Below are 21,657 nucleotides of genomic sequence, written 5' to 3' on the forward strand. Positions count from 1 at the left end.
GCCGCCAGTGGGTGACCGCAGCCGATCCCACCTAGTCCAGCTCCTCAACGAGCGACAAACAATCCCTGTCCCTTAATGTGTACATCCCCTCCCGTGGCGGGTTCCACGGAGGGCGAACTAGGGTGTGAAGCCACTCCCGCCTTGTTAGAAATCTATATCTCATTATATAACATATTCTTATATGTTTCAAATTTATTTGGTCATAAAATAAATTCTAGATCTTATGCATGCAAACTAAAATAAATAAGAGAAGAAATCATATTCTCACCATAATAAATTTCGGTCATCATATGGGCACCAACAAGATCTCCTTCTTGTTAGTTCTTGAGCTTTCCAATAATGGATGAACATACAAAATCCCAAAGTAGAGATTCTCCAATTAGTAGCACCCAAGACAATCCCTTAATCCCACAAACTAACATGTACTAGATGTTTATATTGTGGTTTACCTTAAATTTGATTACTAATACTCATATATTACTTTGATAATTTTAGTAATCTTACATGAACAATTTCAATTAAAATCTCATCTTTTTTATGAAGATAAAGAGTGAGAAGAGAGAAAAATACATGAACAACTTGCATGTGTTTTTATGAATGAATAATAAGAGAAAAATAAATCCTCTTTTGTTGTGTAGAAGTCACGGTTGGAATGGAGTAAAATGGCATCTACTTACACTAGTAGAAAAAGTGACATTGACATCGCCAATATAACATCACTTCTTAATAAAAACGATGTAAACGGTTTAAGTTTAGTTATTAACATCGTTTTTAAAAAGAAACGATGTTTATTATTTTATTTTTTTATTATTTACATCATTTGTTAACATCGGTTGTTATAAAACCGATGTAATTTTTTTAAAGTTGCATCATTTCAACAAAACCGATGTTAAATTTTAAAGATGATATAAAAATATATCGGTTAATTACTAATTTGTGAACCGATGTAACAAAATTACACTGTTCACAAGTTCACAACTATCAACCACGTAGCTTACCCTAATAACCAAAATAAATAAAAAATAAACCGATCGAGGACTCTTCAGTTGATCCTTTACATAATTCTCACAAACCTCCACCGCCACATACAGTCGCTTATCGTCGTCCATCCGCACCCAGTCACCATTAATTATCAAATATCGCCCACCAAAGTCGCCTACTCGTCGTCGCCCACTCAGAGTCGCCTATTGCCGGCCACCACACCTTCAACGGTGAAACTTCTCCTCTGACGAAGCCCCGATTGCAGGCGTCTCCAACGTTGCTTGCTCGATTCCTTCAACTTCGCCCTACCTCCTATTTATTAAGGTACGATTCCTGTTTTATTAAGGTACGATTCTTGCACTTGTATTCTGCGTTAGACGCGAAGACGCTTTAGATCCGGACGATTTTGAGATCTATTTTAGTCAAAGGTAAACAAACGTTCCGACGAAGGGAGTATTACGCAATTGAATATCATATTGTCATGGAATGGTGCATGTGCAGGAAAATTATTGGTTTAGATATCTGTTGTAATGATCTCAAGTGACAAGTGATAACATTTTGATTGACAATTAAATGAATTTCTTATTTGTCCTAGAATTTTGATTGACAATTAAATGAATTTCAACTTTGCTGTGAAGTAGTAGGAGATTTGTGATTTGTTTGGAACTTGTTAGGACTTAGGAGTACTATATTCGTGGTTTGAGCGAAATGAATATATGAACTACTGTATTAAATTAGTTTAGTTCACATCTACAGGGACAGTAGGCCATTGTGATGTTTCGAAATGTTAGTTATGAGTGCGTAAGTCACGGTAGAAAGTGGGGAACTAATGAAGGGATATGAGGCTGTCTAGGCTAATGAACAGAATGTGCAACAAGTTCAGCTATTATGATGTTGTGGACTGTCAAACATAGAGTGGACTTGGAGTGGTGTGCTAGAATTGGTCTGCTTTTATGATTTAAACAGGAGAAGAGTAATGTGGGGCGCAAATTCTCATTATAGACGGACACTTTATAGACGGATAGTGTCCCTCTCATAGATTAAAGTGGTTAGTGCACGTGGGTGGGAAATGGATACCCACTTGCACTACCCACTTTAATTTATGAGAGGGACACTATCGATAGTGTGTCTGTAATGAGACGGACACAATGTTGGGTTAGAGCTGATGAAACAGTTTTATAATTACTTAACTAGCGTTATAGCCACTTATAGGGCTACTTCATGTTCATTTTAATATAAGAGTTAATATTTCAGAAAAAAAAAAAAATTGATGAGTGCAAGCTCAAAATACAAACTGCAAGATTTGAAGTCGTTGGTGATGCAGATATAGACGGTCTTCAGAAAGACCTTGACGAGGAGTTAAATAGAGAAGAGTTGCTTTGCGAGGAGCTCAGATAAGTACACTGCTTTGATCAGGTATAAGTGTCCTTCATCTGTATGTCTGTTTCCAAGGGATTGATTTTTTTTTAATTGAAACACAGTGCTTGTTGCCGAGATAAATGAATTAGAGGAACAACCTTTTCCAAAGACAACGGCTGAAGCAACATGCAGATGAAGAAGAAAGGACAGTAAGTTATATGAAATTTGCTGAATTGTGAAATTTGTAAAACTCTTCTTTAAGACACAAACTGAAATGAGACGGTCTTGTGAGTCGAATCACTTCATCATATAAACTGAAATTTGCTGAATTGTCTTGATCCTTGATCTGGTACATAGATATTGTTGATCGAGATACGAAAGTGGTGGAGATGATAAATCAGTAACTGGGTCGAAATGTAGCTATGCCATATTAGATAGTATGATTGTACCATGTTGAATTCAGTTTATTGTACCATGTTGAATTCAGTTTTGCATATCTGCGTTCTGTGTCATTTCCTTGATTGTGATTTTGACTGATTTTGTTGTATTATATGCTTTAATGGCGGGTTTCTAATCAAGGTTCATGCTTCTACATGTATTTCAAATTTTTAATACGGTGTTCTGAGTCCCGACCGAAAAGTTCATTTCCTGAGCTTGTTGAAAGATTTTCAGAGATATAACATGAGGCAAACACTTGCATTTTCGATTAGTTTCTGATTACACGCCATACCATTTCTGTCCGACATTAACAGTAGCTCTTGAACCAGTTGTGGAGAAATAACTAATTTAAACTATAAACATATACACTGATGTTTGATCAGAATGTTATGACAAAATGTGTAATATTGATTGTTGAATCTCAGTGATGTTGTGACCTTCAATTAAACACCTGCCTACTCTTCTTAAGAATTTCAGTTGACGTAAATGACGATAGGTTATTTGGAAGTCCTGCAGAGCAAACCGGGAGAGCCGCATCAGCAAATGAGTTGATCAGAAACTGAGAGGAAGCACACACAGCTGAAATTGATGTCCCTTTGTAAGCTCTGCAGACATGAGCAATAAGGTGGGTTTAGCTGTTTAGTTTCATATGCATTCTGTATTTTAAGCTGCACCAACAACCAAAATGTTTTAATGATTAGTTGACATTAAAACCTTATCAATCTCATCTAGAAGCAACATTACGTAAGGAGCTCAGGCAAATGGTAGGGTAGGTCGGGGCTTCTATATTTGGAGCCTTTCCCCAAGCCCCCATCAACAGATAAATCTTAGGAGTAAATTTAAATGCCAGACAACGGGTTGGTCATTCACTTAGTTGAGCATCTTATCTTATGTTTTTGGTGGCTGGGAGAAAACTGTTTATACTTTGTTTTTTTTGGTGGTGTTTAATGTAAATATTGTTATTGTTTTTTGCAGTATTTATTTTGTGAAATTTGAAACTTCATTTGGTCTGATATTTAGATTCGTCAAAGTTAGGCTGCTCTTGACTTGTCTTGATTGTATTGCTTTGTACGAAAATTTTCTAACTTGTGACTGAAGCGTATTAAGTAACTTAATTTAATTATAATTTATTACCTTGTGACCGTTGCATATCTATCTTAGATTCTATGAGGTTAGAGTATTTACTTAACTCTTAATTTTGTATAAATATAGTGTCCGCAACAACAAGAGAGTTGAGTTATGAGTGTGGTTATTATGTTATGAAGTGGATGTATGAAATTACCGTACACTACACATCATCGGAGGACGACATAGAAAAGGTATCCCGATCTATTCTCTCGAAGTGTAGTATTATGTAATAACGTCATTTGAATTTCTATGTATAGATATTGTTCATATTTTTTTTAAGTGCCTACCTTTTCCTAATCTTGCATCTTTTTTGTAGTGTGTTTCAGGTACAAAATGACAAAAATAACAAATGACAACAGAACAAATGAACGAGGTTCGAGAGGTTTGGACGCTTTATTGGGTAAAGAACGTCTAATGTATGATTTAGATTCCTAGAAGTTGCAATTGAAAACATTTAACATTTTGCGTCGTTGGAGCTTGTAGTGTTTTAAACTACTTTTATGAATGGACGACAATGTAATACATATGATATTTTTTTGGTATAATAGGTGGTTATGTTTGAATTGTTGGAAGCCATGAGTTGCTTGATTATTGTTTGTATATTAATTGATTTTGCAGGTCGTTAATAGTGTGAGAATGTAAACTTTACGTAATTTATGCGGCATTTGATTGCGGTAAATTGTTGAATCCGTATTGCTAGAATAAATAAAAGAAATATTTACATCAGTTTTAAAACTGATGTTAATTGCGTTTAAATACATCGGTTTTAGTTATAACTGATGTAAATAAAATGATATTTACATCGATTTTGGCCAAAACCGATATAATTTAGATGCTATTAACATCGGTTTTAGCTGATAACCGATGTAAATATCATTAAAAATACATCGGTTTTTACCCATAATCGATGTTAATTTTATACTATTTACATCGGTTCTGAAACCGATGTTTAGGTAAAAATACTAAATACGTCGCCCCCATAAACATCGCCACAAAAGCGATGTAAATAGGGTAAAATAACCGATGTCAATGAGACTTTTTCTACTAGTGTTATTACTTTTTGTCTTCACAAGAAATAGATGTGTAAGAGTAGGTGTAAGGCTATTAGGTGTAGGCATCATTGTTTTATTTTTATCACATAAAATAAAATAACCACAACCCACTAACTCCTCCTCCATTTCGGTTTACTCATAATATGAACCACCATTTTATTTTGTCAATTTGTCAATTGTCACACAATATGTCACATGTAGTATGATACATGTTACTAATTAATTAAATGCATATTTATCACATAAATATCATTTTATAAATTAATTAAATTACATTCAACAAATTGACTAGTGATACTTGATCACATAAATAAAATGGGTCATATAGTTATAATTCACAATATCTTGTAATTATAACCAACCATTCATTCTTATCTTTATTGTTTCTCAAACAATAAACAATTTTAGTAATAAAGCATTTTATTTACTAAAATAAATCTTATTTAATCCCATTACGATAAGATATCAATATTCTCTCTCACAAATTGAATTGTTCAATTTTAAGGAATTAATTAATCTGTATCGGTATACAATTAATTAAGCTTTTCAATTAAGGGAATCGTCCTTTAGGTGTGACCTCAAGGGATCAACTGATCACCACCGTCGCACAACAGTAATGTCAAACTCTAGCCAGCCAATCATTACCGATATGTGTGGACCAGTTGACTATATATGTAATGTATCATCCCTTTCGTATTCTTGGTATGAGATTTAATAATGATATTTAAATCATGTGATCGCACTATTGTTGAGGACACATTTCCCAACAATCTCCCACTTGTCCTCGACAAGTGTGCATCACCAATTCTCTTGTCCTATTACTATCTCCCACTCAATGCAAGGTGTCTTTCAGGTCGTACTTGTAAGTGATCATATCGAGAGTGGTTTCCTCGATCTGGAGAATAACTGATTGACCGAAATTTATCCACCATGGATACCTTCCGAGCGTGGCCACGCATTTCCAGTTCATTACTCCTCGAGTGGCCCTGAGATATTGTTTTAACCCTGACAAGGGGGTGGACAATTCCTATCGCACTTATTCCCTTCGACTAGCCACATCCATCATAACCCAAAATATGCCCATTTGACCCCATTTACGAAGGTCGTAGTAATACAAATCAAAGTTAATCTGAAACTGTGCCATCTTAGGTGAACAGTCTTTAGTCAAAAGAATCGACTCATTAGAATACTATAGTAGCTCTCGCCACGACCAGGCTTTATAAATTTGCCAGAACTCTATAATCGGTCACTGCCCGACAAAGTGTTCCTAACAGTCTGCCTATGTGATCGACTAGTCATCTCACATGACTCTATGGCACTTGAACTTGCCATCAATCGCATCACACTCTAGTCACTTCGAGACGTCACCTCATACAAGCGACTATGGGCGAATACCATGCTAATCCGTGTTCACTTTAAAGGGGTTCAATTGTCTCTACAACCCGTTTGGATGTAACAAAGTATGACAAAAGAGTTTTAAAGTAAAACTCGAACGACAAATGCGATTATCACATATGAATAGTCAATGCCTGATTACTATTTCATGTTGTATAATCTAATTTGATCTTGTATGTAGTTGTTCATTTCAATTCAATTGAAATGGCATGACTCATCATGTTTAGCCTTTGAGAAGGCTTTGGTTAGTAGGTTTTATCAACTTCTTGTACCTTACTCAACCTTACTACATACTCGTTTACCTTTGTAATGTATACATTTGCATCACAAAACTTTCTGAGTACGTGTCGATATCCAATCAAGACATAGGTTCTCTAGCCTAAGAATAGCTCCCACTGTTTTCACAGTGTGCGGGACTCATCCTTCTTGCACATCCCATGATTGCAAGTGTACTCAATTTCCGTTGTAAATATCTCTCATTGTTCTTTATTGCCTAGAACGATTCTAGAAAATCTACTTCTTAATTAACATAGCCACAATGGTATCTTAACCACCCTAATGTGTTTTGATTATGGTTTTGTCGGAAACCATGCGCAATCTCAATTGTCAATTGTCACTTGTGTAACACCCTTACACAAAATTGCATCATAAACACTTTGCATCATAGCCTTGATGCTTCTGCAAGCACTTAAGGGTAATCTTTATGGCTTACTTGGTAAATATTACTTAAATTCGATTTTGAAAACAATTCATCATACTCAAAGTATATGAAGTGTTATACATCATTACATATTTAATTGATCCGGCAGCGGAAGCAAATGGAATTAATCAAATATGTTCAATTTAATTGAACTAGTCATGAATCTTATCAACGTAAGACTTCTTATTGACGCTAATATCATGTGGATTTATCTTCATAAATCCGGACATTAAAGATGTATTATAATACTCCAAGAGTCTTAAATCATTCTCAATGATCAATATGTCATCCACATATCGGACTAAATAAAATTTCCGTAACTCCCACTAAACTTCATGTATAAACACAACTTCTTGACTTATCGAGAAAAGTTTTATAACATGATCAAAACATTGATTCCAACACATTGATGTCCTACTTAAGATTCTCTCTTAAGTTTCACATTATCTTAGGATTGCAAGAATCTACTAAACTCAAGACATATATTGAATACATTCCTTCTTTTGAAGAAGTGGGTTTTAGATTCACATGCTGTATGCGTATCCTCATAAGGAAACACAATCCTTAAGAAGATCCAAATAGGCTTAAGCATTTCAATTAGTGCAAAACCCTTTGCAACCAATCTCGCTTTGAAATCTCTCTTTATTAGTGCAAAACTCTTTGTCACTAATCAAGCCCTTTTGTTTTGGATTTTCATGGCTCTAAGCCTTGTATTGAGTTGTGACTTAAACACTCTTATGTAAGTCATATGTTCATTACTTTTTAGAAGTAATCAACTTGAATCAAACAATTTCTTTTGTAAGTTATAAGCTCTTTACTTTCTTAAAAGTAGCATGAATTCATCATTTTTAACAAGTGACGAATTTAACCTCCTAGGTTTTGAAGAAACAACGTCTTACACAAAACATCTCATGTCGCCACAAAAAGACCAGTTTCTTGCGACATAACATTCTTTGTGGCTCTTGAATAATTTCTCCCACTCTGTCTTCTAGAAATAAACTTGTATTTTAGTAAGACAGCTTCACGAGCCACAAACCCGGTGTACTCGTGATTATAATAAGGAAAAATGAGCATTTGTTTCTTTTGAAAACTTACAAACATGGTAACCTACCATTTCATATCTCATATGATTCGATTTAGGGGAAAAATAATTTAGACAAAAATGATAAAATCCCCAAAAGGATCAAGTAACTCAAAGTAACTTGATTGAAATCCAAACCATATCGAATAACGTTTGATTTCTTATCCAACCACACATTATTTCATAATGCGTGCTAAGAGAGATTAACTTGTGATATTATATCACATTTCCTTTGGCTTATATCAAAGTCTTCACTTTAATAATCCCATCACGACTAAATCGTGATACCTTGAACTCTTTAAACTTCTTTAAAGATTTTTCTATTTACCTTATTAAGTTAACACATTAGCGTCAACTTAAATCGTTGGTAAAAGAAAATGATCAACCTATTATGGATCAATGATTTATAACCTCGATCTCCTTTTCAACCAAAAAGGCACGAGACATCTTGCTTTGAATACAAGATACACATATACCATTAACAATCTAATGGTTTCAAGAGTACTCGATAACTCTTTGCGTTCATCATTCCAAAATTTAAGGTTTAATCTTGAGTTACCAATTTGAGTCTTACATCATCTACATGATATATCTTTCTAGTTTGGTTTAGAATATAATCACCTTGATAATGGGCTAGCCATACATCAAATCGTGGTGTATAGGGTCACAAAAGTGAAACCTCTTTTGTATCTTAACAAGTTTATATTCTTATTTAGAGTTTATGCACTTAATAGTCACATTTAAGTACAACTTTAAATCCAAAAACTAGATTGAGTACACAATTACTCTATCTCTCGACATTATTGTTGCTAGTCGTCATATTCTAATCATCCTATGTATCAAACATAATGATGAAAACCACCACCGGTTTCTAATATTGACGAAGTAGTACTAGCAAAATTTTATGTTAATCAAATAAACATTTAAAGAAGAAGGTCCAATTAGATGTCCCACAACTAACTTGTTGATTCTTCAATAATTTGGGGTAGTTTCCTTTCTCGTGTCCAACATTTAAGACAATGGAAACTTTATCGGTCGGGATTGATAGGTTTAGTATCGTCATTCTCAACAACTTTACTTTTAACATTACCTTGTATCAATTCCATTATAATCTTTACTTCTTGAACCTCGTCCTCATCTTAACGGTTTAAGAGAATGCTCCCACTCATTTCAATGAGTCTTTGCTTTGAGAAGCAAAATTGAATTCATGAAGATTACTCTTCATTTGTTCGTTTTAGTCTTAAAACTTTCATTGAAGTGGTTGCGTTATTTTGGTCAATTACGAATTCTTGACAAAACTAATTTCCAAAACAATTTATCGCTTCAAGGTACTTAATTCAATTAAGTATATGAATAACAATCCATTGTAAGTAGATGTGTTAATCAAGAATCAAAAAACTGTTTGATAATGAATAACTTTTATCTATACTCTTTACAAGAGATCCTTAGCAATGGTTCATTTGAGGTTTTAGAAGCAAATTCATATTTGTCTTTAGTTACGATGTTTTAATGGAGATTTGAATCAAAAAACGAAATGATATCGTATATGAATTGTGGTAAAGAAATAGAACAATATGATAACGGACGCAGCTGTCAATGGATTCTGTGATCGAATGCCTAATGAAAACAAAACATTCATCGTTATAATAATACTTGTAAATAACAAGTAAAGCATTTACATAGTGACCTCTACCCAACTATGATAAATGATTCCAAGATCCAAATTCATATTAACTTGGGGCACGGTGTGCCGAAATACCCTTTATTAATATAACTCGGTGGATTAACTCTTTAATCGATTCTACTTTTAGAACTCTTGGTTGATAAAATTACATTAATATTTTATCTCTAACCCGAAACACATCCGGAAATACGTCGTGAATACTTTCGTTGAGTTCAACCCAAATTTCGAATAAATGTGTCCGTGATCCAAACCCATGTCAACTTAGGGCACGGTGTGCCGAAATACCCTTTATTAACATAAATTCGGTGGATAGACATTTATCACCCCACTTCACCAATGTAACAAGGTTTGTCTTACGGTAAAGCCGGCTCAACTCCTTGCTAAACCGGGTACTTCATGGGTTTCTAATTTTTGGTAAGGCTAAGTCTCAATTGTTTATTTTAGCGAGAGGTCATGTCAATTTATTATCTATCACGTTTTAAGTAAACTAAAGCGGTGAACTACGATAATTTTAATTGACACGGTCGATAAACTCGATTAAAATGACAATGCATGTTTTAGTTATGACGATTTAGCGATGCATGCAACATATAAATAAAATGCAAAGCATAAATAAAATAATCCTAGTATGACCTTCCTAAAATAGAAAAACTATTTAACTATCACATATTCGGAAACCAACTCCATTGGTCCCTTGAACTTCGGTTGAGGCACGCATCTCGAGGTAACACCGTCTTTAATGGATTTCCTTCTTGAGTGATACCGTCTTCAAGAAACTCCGAAATAAATAAATTACATAACAAATTACATAATTTCCTATTATACATTTGTAATTAAAATAAAATAAATCTATTAAATTACAAAACGGTGATACGAGATCACAATAAATTACAACCGAATCGATATTCCCATACATTTCGGGTAATACCAATTAAAAACTAAGGCCATACTAAGCAAAATTACATAATTCAAAATTACATAAAATAAAATTATGACAATCATAAATAAAATGCAGCATTATAATATGTATGAACATGCCCAATTTTATGCTAAATCGCCTTTAAGGAGCCAATATCGTATATTTATCGGTTTTTACGGATTTGCGTGATTCAACCTTTATAAAATCACAATAAATTACATAAAATCATATTTATACACAAGTTAATTACCCTAACTTCTTAGGACTCAAAATTAGTCTGCACTAACCATTTGACCATAATTAACTCATATTTTTTTAATATTGTTCATAAAAGGACTCAAAATTACAATAAAAATGCTATAAACTTCAAATAAATCACAAAGATTTCAAATAAATTCAAAATTTGAAATTTAAACTCATGAACATTCTGGAAAAAATACCATGACACTCATAATGTTCAAAAACTTAGGTTAAAAATTTCGAAAGTTATCGGGAAAAAACAATGTTGCGGTTTATCGGATTTATCAATAAAAATCATAAAAACATGAGAAAAATTATACTCACCAAATTTTCAATTTTAGATCTGAAAAAGATAATAAAATGCAACATGTGACGTTTTTCGTTAGTCATGAAGTATGTTTTAGCAATTATTCACTAATTAAGTCACTATTTATGCTATTTTTCATCAAAAATCCATAAATCATGCATAAAGACTTCATTATAGCCAATTATTTTAAACACATCTTATAAAATTGCATGTGACAACATACTAAATTTCTATGACCAGATTCGAATTTTATCTCATATTAACCTATTTTTTCACTTAAATCCGATTTTAATAATGAAAAATCCATTTTTCGAGCATAAGAACTCATAAAATTATGAAAATTTCCAGATCAAATAAAAATAATATATGTGAAAACATATCCAAATACCACTGAAAAATTCGAAGTTTAGCTAATTTTCGTCAAAAAATGACATTTTTATCATAAAAATCACATTTTAATGCCAATATTATATAAAATGAATAATAAAATACATAAATTAACCAAAATATCCTAAATACATTTTAGGATCAGAAACTTTAACATGCATAAATTATTTTCGTGATATATCATAATATCACAAATTTACAAGTTTTGTTTGTTAATCATATAACTCGGAAAAACAATAACCGATTTGCATGCAAACAACATTGTGCTCATGATACCGCTTGTTAGAAATCTATATCTCATTATATAACATATTCTTATATGTTTCAAATTTATTTGGTCATAAAATAAATTCTAGATCTTATGCATGCAAACTAAAATAAATAAGAGAAGAAATCATATTCTCACCATAATAAATTTCGGTCATCATATGGGCACCAACAAGATCTCCTTCTTGTTAGTTCTTGAGCTTTCCAATAATGGATGAACATACAAAATCCCAAAGTAGAGATTCTCCAATTAGTAGCACCCAAGACAATCCCTTAATCCCACAAACTAACATGTACTAGATGTTTATATTGTGGTTTACCTTAAATTTGATTACTAATACTCATATATTACTTTGATAATTTTAGTAATCTTACATGAACAATTTCAATTAAAATCTCATCTTTTTGATGAAGATAAAGAGTGAGAAGAGAGAAAAATACATGAACAACTTGCATGTGTTTTTATGAATGAATAATAAGAGAAAAATAGATCCTCTTTTGTTGTGTAGAAGTCACGGTTGGAATGGAGTAAAATGGCATCTACTTATTACTTTTTGTCTTCACAAGAAATAGATGTGTAAGAGTAGGTGTAAGGCTATTAGGTGTAGGCATCATTGTTTTATTTTTATCACATAAAATAAAATAACCACAACCCACTAACTCCTCCTCCATTTCGGTTTACTCATAATATGAACCACCATTTTATTTTGTCAATTTGTCAATTGTCACACAATATGTCACATGTAGTATGATACATGTTACTAATTAATTAAATGCATATTTATCACATAAATATCATTTTATAAATTAATTAAATTACATTCAACAAATTGACTAGTGATACTTGATCACATAAATAAAATGGGTCATATAGTTATAATTCACAATATCTTGTAATTATAATCAACCATTCATTCTTATCTTTATTGTTTCTCAAACAATAAACAATTTTAGTAATAAAGCATTTTATTTACTAAAATAAATCTTATTTAATCCCATTACGATAAGATATCAATATTCTCTCTCACAAATTGAATTGTTCAATTTTAAGGAATTAATTAATCTGTATCGGTATACAATTAATTAAGCTTTTCAATTAAGGGAATCGTCCTTTAGGTGTGATCTCAAGGGATCAACTGATCACCACCGTCGCACGACAGTAATGTCAAACTCTAGCCAGCCAATCATTACCGATATGTGTGGACCAGTTGACTATATATGTAATGTATCATCCCTTTCGTATTCTTGGTATGAGATTTAATAATGATATTTAAATCATGTGATCGCACTATTGTTAAGGACACATTTCCCAACAGCAAGTGACTCCACCACAATCACAATCACATGACATCACAGCCGTCACAACACCCTCACACCAACATCGTCACGACAATCTCCATACTCCGATGATCAACAGATAACAATAATCACACAACAAACATGTCTTAACAAAGAACATTAAACTGAGTAGGGAAACCCTACCTTAGCAATCAACTGTGGAATGAACTCGAACAATCAGAAAGGCTCCTCTACGAAGTCTTCTCCTATACCATAATCACATAACACAATTATACATTGTACAACCCCCCATATTCCCAATTCCGTAAATGTACACAGTAATCCCAACGAATATGAATAACATAGAGATAGAACTTACCAACAATAGAATGAAGAATTATACGCAAGAACTCCGACGATTACACACACAATGCTATGGGATGATTAGGAAGTGATTAGGGAGAGATTAGGGTTAACGTAGAAATGATGAAGTTTGAAATGATATTTAGAAAACTGACGCGGGATATAAAAATAATCTTAAACACTCCCTAATCAAACCGTCAAAATAACACTCGCCAGACCGAATACTCGGTCGAGTAAAGTTATACTCGGTCGAGTATCCTCTACTCGGTCGAGTATTCACTATACTCGGCCGAGTATTCATCGGCAGAGCCAAAACAACCCACAACAACAGCACTACTCGGCCGAGTAGGCTCTACTCGGTCGAGTAGTCACCAAAGAAAATCCGTAGTATTACAGTGATATAAAAGAGAGTTTTTTTTTATAAAAAAAAATAATTTCAGCGCATTACACATTTCTCTTGGATTAATTTCCAGTTCAATTTTTTTTGCTCGAATTAAAAAACTTTATAAATACGCATTAATTGCGCGGGATCTAAACTAGTTACATATTAAGTTAACTCAAATTTAACGGATCGACTCAAATTTCATTTGTGTAGAACTTTAACTCTCTCTTAAGTTGGGTATATTCGTCTTAACGTTGAAACGGGTTAAATATGTTAAATAATACAAAAGAGGGAAATGACTGAAATAACAAAATTTTTGTTCTATCTATACAAATAGAATAATATTTGACCCGTCTTAAGCTCCGTCTTAAATTCCATTTGTATAGCAACTACGGTGAATATAAGCCCATAAAACAAAGATATTTACTCTGTATATGATTATAATCAGATTTTGGCGGCCAAATCTGATTCTTTTTGGCGCAATTCAACAGATTTGTTATCCTAATCCTTCATTTAAGGAGTTGATAACTCTTTGATAAGATATGGTGGTTGCTCTATGGCTATATAAGTAGCATATAAGCTGTAAACATTTTCACTCAAAACAAATAAAAAAGATCTTAATATGAAAGGCAGTAGAAGTAATAGTTTGAACGGACTCGGATTTGGTAAATCATGCCGGGTACAAAAGACGGGGGCAAACAAAAAGCGAGTGTTCCCTTCGAAAAATAATTTATTGTTGAAGGAGATAAAAGAAGAGGCAAATGAATTTGATATTATTAATTTGGCAAAAAAAAATGTAGAGGTAAAGAAGGAGCCTGAAGAATTACCGAAAAAAAAAGAAGTCGGTTATTGATCTAACCAAAGATGACGAGATTGAGATCATTGATCTCACACAGGACGATGACATATGAAGCCTTGGAGAATTGGTCTAGCTAAACGAGAAGATTGCTTTTCGAATTTCTATTTGTTTTTTTTTTTATTAATTAGGGATTGAGTTCTGTTTTTTTTTTGATTAATTAGGATTGAGTTATGTATGGTGAAGTAAGTTCTTTCTTGTCAGTGTAGTCGAAATATTCCTAAATTTCGCGTTTGTTTAATAAATAAAAGTTCGTATTTGGTTTCTGATTCAAAAGTAGTAATCATAGGCTACTGTGTCATTTGAATGTCGAACCTGCAAATGTCGAACCTGGAATGAAAAGAATAAGAAATATTGAATTTAGGATATACTATTTTAAAGCTAAGGATTTTAGCTTTCACATCCAATAAGAATCACCCACAATACTGATCTATAACTCGAGATATGGAGCTTTGAGTGACAGCAGGTCAGAACTTAAAGTTCAGCAGCATGCTATGTTCCAGCAGGGACTTTGAGGCTTCATATCTCTCTGATTAGGTTGAACCAATGTGTGAGCCATACACCAAATGAAAGGTAATTGAGTTAGCTACCACCTCCATAAGGAATTAGCCCTATATGTTGTCTGTTTTGAGAGATATGATCAATTTAGTACTAACAGGTCAGGCTGAACGTCTGTTGTACATTTCAGCACGCAGTGGCAGTTTTCAGAAGCCATAACTCTTGACTCAAGATGAACCACAAGGTGAACCACAAGGTGAACCATATAGAAAATCGAAGCTAGATGAGTTGGCTATCTTCTCCAACTGGAATCACGCAAGAACATGGCCTGGATCTTGAGTTATTAAACTGTTAGTAAGTTCAGGTCATAAATGCTGTAACTGGAACATGAAATCATGCCAGTCTTTGAGGGACTACTGAGAAAAATACACACGGTGAAACTTGACCATTCCAAGTCCATGATAAATATGACATTCTCAAGAGTTTATACATATAAAGAACATAATTTTTGGCTAAGTAAAACTCATGATATGAGCATTTGAACAAAGCCTGCAATAACATGTCGTGTTCAGCATTATATAATGAATGCTGAACATCTGAGTATAACCTGGACTTAACGGCAAGAATGGCCATGATTGCATTACAGAGGAGAAACATGCACTTCCTGTCCAAGATTTGGGTGAAAACAGGCAAGGGGAATATTGAAAAACAGTAAGTATAAGAATGTGCTCAGAGAATTGTTCACAAATTTAGTCAAAAATGCGGTAAATGACAAAAATAGATACATCAACTACGACTTAAGCATCAACTAAGTCTTAAGCAACTTCATCAACAATGTCATTTGATACTGAATACATTAAAGCAATCTATTCCACCAATTATTTCTTGAAATTGTCAAAGAGTCGAATAAGTTCGTCATAGATGAATCAAATGAAACAATAGTATTTCAACGAATGCGCCAGCTGACTTGATCGTTCCAAGACGGTCTTTCAAACTATGACTGCTGCTCCATGTTTGATCTACTTAATTTTTCATTCACAAGGTTATTTGATTGTCCTCTTTGTTCAAAATATTGCTGCACAATTTAAAACGCTAAATTAATTTTTTGACATTAAAAAACTTGAAACTTTACTAGGTTGGGTATTTTCTCACCAACATCCTTGTATATTCACCGGGATGATATATAGCATCTGATAAGTGAGTTGTTGGTCCACAATTAGCAACACTCGCACTTGGCCCTAGAAATAAATCATCTTCATCCGAGGCCATTTCATCTTGTGTAGTTCCAGTATTTCTATTTTTCCTCTTCTTTGGAATGTTTTCCTGTTCATTTTTTTTGGTAAAACAATGGAAATCAAAAGCAATAACGATAACATGAAAATGTAGTAGCAAAACAAAACCCAAAATTAACTACCCCTGCTGCTATTAACAGGAAAAAGATACACATCAGTCCAGGAAATTTTCTTGGCAAAGCAACTCTAGTACAATCCTGCTCAATCAAGAAATTAATTTAGCGTCTTAAATTGTGCATCAATACTACTCACTGCTGCAATTGTACTCTCCAAGAAGCGTCATTCAGTACAGTACTACAAACTTCATTATACGACTAATGCTAGTTACGCTAACCTGAGATGTTTTGTTTTGCAGGTTTGTCCTTTGTGATTTTTTTTTCCTTGAGACACCGGTCTGCTTTTGTCTAACTGTTATTCTTGGTCTTCCGACAGCTTTCACTTGATTCGGGTCTTGTAATGCAACCTTAGTCTGAGATCCATCTGAATTATCCATGTAAAATATGATACCTCGCTGATCTTCATTTTGGCTGACTTGTTCAGATGACATTCTACCCTCATTAGCAATGTCATTCTGCGTTGTAAGATTTTGGCTAATAGTCGTAATACCAGTCAATACAGTATCGAAGTCACCAGCAGAATTCATTGCTTTAATGGCAAGTTTTTCAAATTCCTCTTGCATTTTTTGATACCTCATAACACACTCACTTTTCACCGGATCATAATAAGGAACTTTAACTCTCATGTACGGTCTATCAATATCCTTCCTCCATCGATTAACAATATAGAAGTTTGGAATTTGTTGGACCCCTGCATCATAAAGAATTTTTAGAGAATGCCGACACATGATGCCACGTGTTTCAAAAAGCTTACAACTACAATATACTTCATTTGTGCCCTTCTGTAACTTCACCGTGTACTCTACCCTCTTCTCTATCGACAGATCACCAAATTCACGAGTGTCTTCCACCTTGAACTCTCTGAAATCTTCTTCATCTGTATGGATACTAGGAGTAGTATACATGCAACCTCTTACCTCATCCATCACCTTTTGGAATGCATAATGTGTGTAGACAGGTTGAAAAAATCTTTCGGTAGCAAATTTAGTAACAATCTGGTACCTTGTGTTCCTTGACTGGTGCTCTGCCAGTATTTCCTTGTCACATTTTGCACCGAGGGCAAGATCATATTTAAGCACAAACTCTTTTAATGATGTCTTACTATTAACGTAACCCTTAAAAAAAGCATTTACGCTCTCATTTCTTTGTGTAGTTGACATGCCTGCCCAAAAACAATCAGTTAGAAAAGTGGGAACCCAACGATGTCTATCTTTGTACAAAGTATACAACTGGCATTATTTTTCAATTCATAGAGGTCAACAAACTCCTTCCAACTCGCTTCAAACTCATCAACGCTCATTGAGTCATAAACACACCTCGACATGGCTCCTTTAATCTCGTGGAAGTATTTGTAACTCATGAACTTTTTGTTTTGTTTCTCCATAATATGCCACAGGCACCACCGGTGTCTAGTATTCGGCATTTCCAACTTAATTGCTTTTGTTATAGGAACACTCTGATAAGTGATTATAGCTTTAGGTGCCACACCACCCATGCAATCTACCCATGTCCTCAATAACCACCTATAGGTTTCAACATCCTCGCTAGATAGTAGTGCACAACCCAAAAGAATTGTTTGTCCGTGATAATTTATCCTTATAAAAGGAGCAAATGGCATCTCGTACTTATTTTTCAAATATGTACTATCGAGGCCAACGGAATCACTGAAATCTTTGTATGCTGCTCTACTCCTAGCATCCACCCACATTACATTACGGATACGACCATCACACTCCAAGTCCATCGCGAAAAAAAAAAGTTATTTGACTCCTTCATGGATTTCATGAAATAATTATACAAAGCTACGGAATCTGGCCCAACCAATTTCTCTTGTCTCTTCTTTTGTAGCAGGTTTCTCATATCTCTCTCTAGGAAGGGAAGATTTTGAAAGCCATGACTTTTCACCGCCTCAGCCAAATAGGTTTTAGAAGGCCTTATACCAGCCTCATCGTTTATCATGATTCTCCTCTCAACTTCTTTTGGCACTTTTCTATAAGCTCGTAAATATCTGATATCTTCAAGCTTAAGGGGATGATTATGATCCAAGTTGACACTCGTATACATCCATTGACCCTCAAACTCCTTCGCGTTGAAATTTGCGCCGCAATTTGTCATCTGAGAAGGTCTAGGTTTCATTTTATTTTTTGACCTACTCGATTGTTGTCTACCCTTATGGCAAATCCATAAAATGTGCTTAGCTGGCTTATTTGTATTTCGGGCCGGCTTCACATTCCTTAATCGAACAGAAAAAGCACATTGTTTAGCATATGTAAATCTTCATCTGTGTCAAACTTCATGCCATCTTTTGGCGCTTCCACTTCAGTTTCAACAGAATGTTCATTCTCATCATCGAATTCTTTATCAGAGTTGTAAAAATTATCTTCTTCACCATTCTCTTTCGCAAACTCTTCTAAAGTACTTGAATTGCTTCCTGGTATAAGTTCCTCATCATCAGATAGACCAATATCATCAAAATTATACTCCCCATCATTATCATCCCCTGAAAAACGTTCTGTCTCGATCCTCTCATCATGTATATCGTCATTATTACTGCCACTTTGATTGTCCATACCTGACATTAACAAAAATGGATTGTAGCTGCTCATCACCTTTTTCTATTATACTGACTTAACAACATTAATCGGGTAGTTTGTGTTGCCGTGAATGATCCTTATGTTATGAATGGGTGGGCTGAGAAGCTTAACGCAAAAGATGTTGTAAGCTCACTACCACTTCTTAATGTGTTGCTTTGTGATTTTTCTAGGCTTCTAGCTGTGATTCTTTTTTGTTGCTTTTGATAATTAGAATCAGTTGCATTGTAGTGGAGTATATTCTTTATAATCCACTTTCTTAATTGACAATTAAGGCAGGGTGGCAAAGTAAAGAAACCTGAGCTTTCCTCTAGTATCTCTACTTTAAACTTAGTTTGTTAACTGATAAACCTCTGTGATATTATCATAGGGGCAAGTCTGATCGTTCCCACTTTCTAAAATACTTTTGAAGGCACTTGTCCATCTTCTTACATTTCTGTCCACTTTCTATAATACTTTTGAAGACACGATCTTACACAATAATTGTTACGAGTATTATATAAATCATCCCTAGATCGGAATCTCTTCATTAAACTATTCTATAAACCATCTTCAGGTTTTCTCACCAACCAAAAAATTCTTATGCAACTTCTACAGTTTTTCTAAAAAAAATTTGTTTCTTGTTTTATTATGATGTAAAGTTTGAAATCTTCTTACATTTTGTTTCATAATATAATCGACATTTAAAAGTTTTAATAGTCAACCATAGCTTATTCTTTGGTGTTAATTGCAGTTTTGAATGTTTAAATGCAATGATGAACAGCATCCTGCAAATCCGATTTACAGAATTTATGCAGATAAATCACCTAAAACTATAGCATGCAGTATAATACAGGTCTGATATATTTTTTTCTGCAATGAAAATATCAGTTATATCAGTTCTTAGACCACAGTTTATTGTGCTGCTGCTCATTGTGGCAGCTCCAACATTTGGTAGCAGGATTGTTGTTGGACCTTTAGTCCTTATTAATTATTTTGATAATGACAGTAATGATTTGTATGTGGACTTAATATTATAAACATATGCGTGTAATTGTGTGCTTAAGTCTTAATATAGAAAGAAACAATTACAATGACGCAAGCTTGAAGTTTGGACCAAGGAGGTACAACTTCAAAGACACTTGATCGTTGTATTCAAGCAAGATCAAGATCAGAAATCAACCACGAGACTCAAGATGAGAGACTTGTGAAGAGACGATTCGTTTACTGAAGATCTACTGAAGATTAGATAGTATAGGTCGTCATTCGGTAATGGTTTTATTTTGTTTGATTTAAAGGTTAGTGAAGTTATGACCTAATAGCCATAACTTCATTGCTAGACAAAAATGATGCGTTAATTTTTGAAAAATATATTTTTAGTAATTTATAAAATAAGAGAGTATTTATTTTAATTGGAATTAATTAATAAGAATTTAAGTTGAATAAACTATTGGTTTGTAACACGATATTTATATCGTCATGCAACCTAGGGCTTTAACTAAATTATATCTCGATTTGTTGTGGGCTATAGAAGCAATAGTGGACCGAAGGAGGCCTAGAGGCCGGCCGAACCCTAGGGAGGCCGAAACCCTAGGAGGCCAAACTCCTTCTTCCTTTGCTTCTTACTTGTTCATCAAGTCGTTTAGGGATTTATTCTTCCAGAACATTCCTATGCCCTAATTCCAGAACATTCCTAAACCCTAATTCACTCTACTATAAATACTCTCATTCATTCAATAATAAAAGTTGACACACACATCTACACTTTTAAAGAGAAAAATATTTTAAGCAAAATTCTTTGAGCTTTAATTCTTATTTTCCAAATTTGCTTATACAAAAATTGCGCATCAAATTTGTCAATCACTCGAAGAAAAATCGTCACAGGATACTAAATACACAAAGATAGTATACTCACTCGCATAACGTGAGATTAGTATTTATCGTTGTATTTTTCTTATTAACGTAAGAGCAACCTAGAGTATTTAGCGATACTCAATCTGAGTTATAATCATATAGTTGATTATACGAGTGGATTGATAATTTTTGTAATCCGGAGAAAGGTACTAAAAATTATTAATCGAGAATAGTGGACTTAGGTTTCGACTTGTGAAACTGAACCACTTCAAAATCCTGTGTGTCTCTCTTTCTCTCTCTCTTTATTATTGTTATTTCGATTTTGCATTTATTATTAGTAATTTAATTAGTTGATTTTAATCAATAAAATCAAATAATTTTTTTATATCATATAAATCGAAACAGCGGTCATCGTTTTTAATACTCAATTCACCCCCCCCCCCCTCTTTCGTATTCGATCAATAGACTCCTCAATTGGTATCAGAGCCTCGCGCTCTTGATAAGCCTAAC

The 21,657-nt window shown here is 33.8% G+C and overlaps 2 protein-coding genes and 1 long non-coding RNA gene across 3 annotated transcripts; 1 reads left to right on the top strand and 2 right to left on the bottom strand.

Annotated features, from left to right (window-relative positions):
- The first annotated feature begins 1,057 nt into the window (after positions 1-1,057).
- On the top strand, positions 1,058-4,469 carry LOC141628810 (uncharacterized). The gene is made up of 4 exons (XR_012537191.1): positions 1,058-1,305; positions 2,306-2,549; positions 3,275-3,403; positions 4,223-4,469. It is a non-coding gene; the product is annotated as an uncharacterized LOC141628810 (long non-coding RNA).
- An 11,584-nt stretch (positions 4,470-16,053) lies between these two features.
- On the bottom strand, positions 16,054-17,662 carry LOC141628815 (uncharacterized). The gene is made up of 3 exons (XM_074441915.1): positions 16,942-17,662; positions 16,468-16,638; positions 16,054-16,390 (listed from the first exon to the last, which is right to left on the bottom strand). Exons 1-3 carry the CDS (start codon positions 17,647-17,649, stop codon positions 16,310-16,312), a joined length of 960 nt encoding a protein of 319 aa, XP_074298016.1. The 5' UTR covers positions 17,650-17,662; the 3' UTR covers positions 16,054-16,309.
- A 241-nt stretch (positions 17,663-17,903) lies between these two features.
- Positions 17,904-18,467, bottom strand: LOC141637196 (protein FAR1-RELATED SEQUENCE 8-like). The gene has a single exon (XM_074446769.1). The coding sequence runs from the start codon at positions 18,465-18,467 to the stop codon at positions 17,904-17,906; it is 564 nt and encodes a 187-aa protein (XP_074302870.1).
- Positions 18,468-21,657: the final 3,190 nt, after the last annotated feature.

The sequence above is a fragment of the Silene latifolia genome, chromosome 2 (assembly GCF_048544455.1).
Source record: "Silene latifolia isolate original U9 population chromosome 2, ASM4854445v1, whole genome shotgun sequence".
In the NCBI taxonomy this organism is placed as follows: Eukaryota; Viridiplantae; Streptophyta; class Magnoliopsida; order Caryophyllales; family Caryophyllaceae; genus Silene; species Silene latifolia.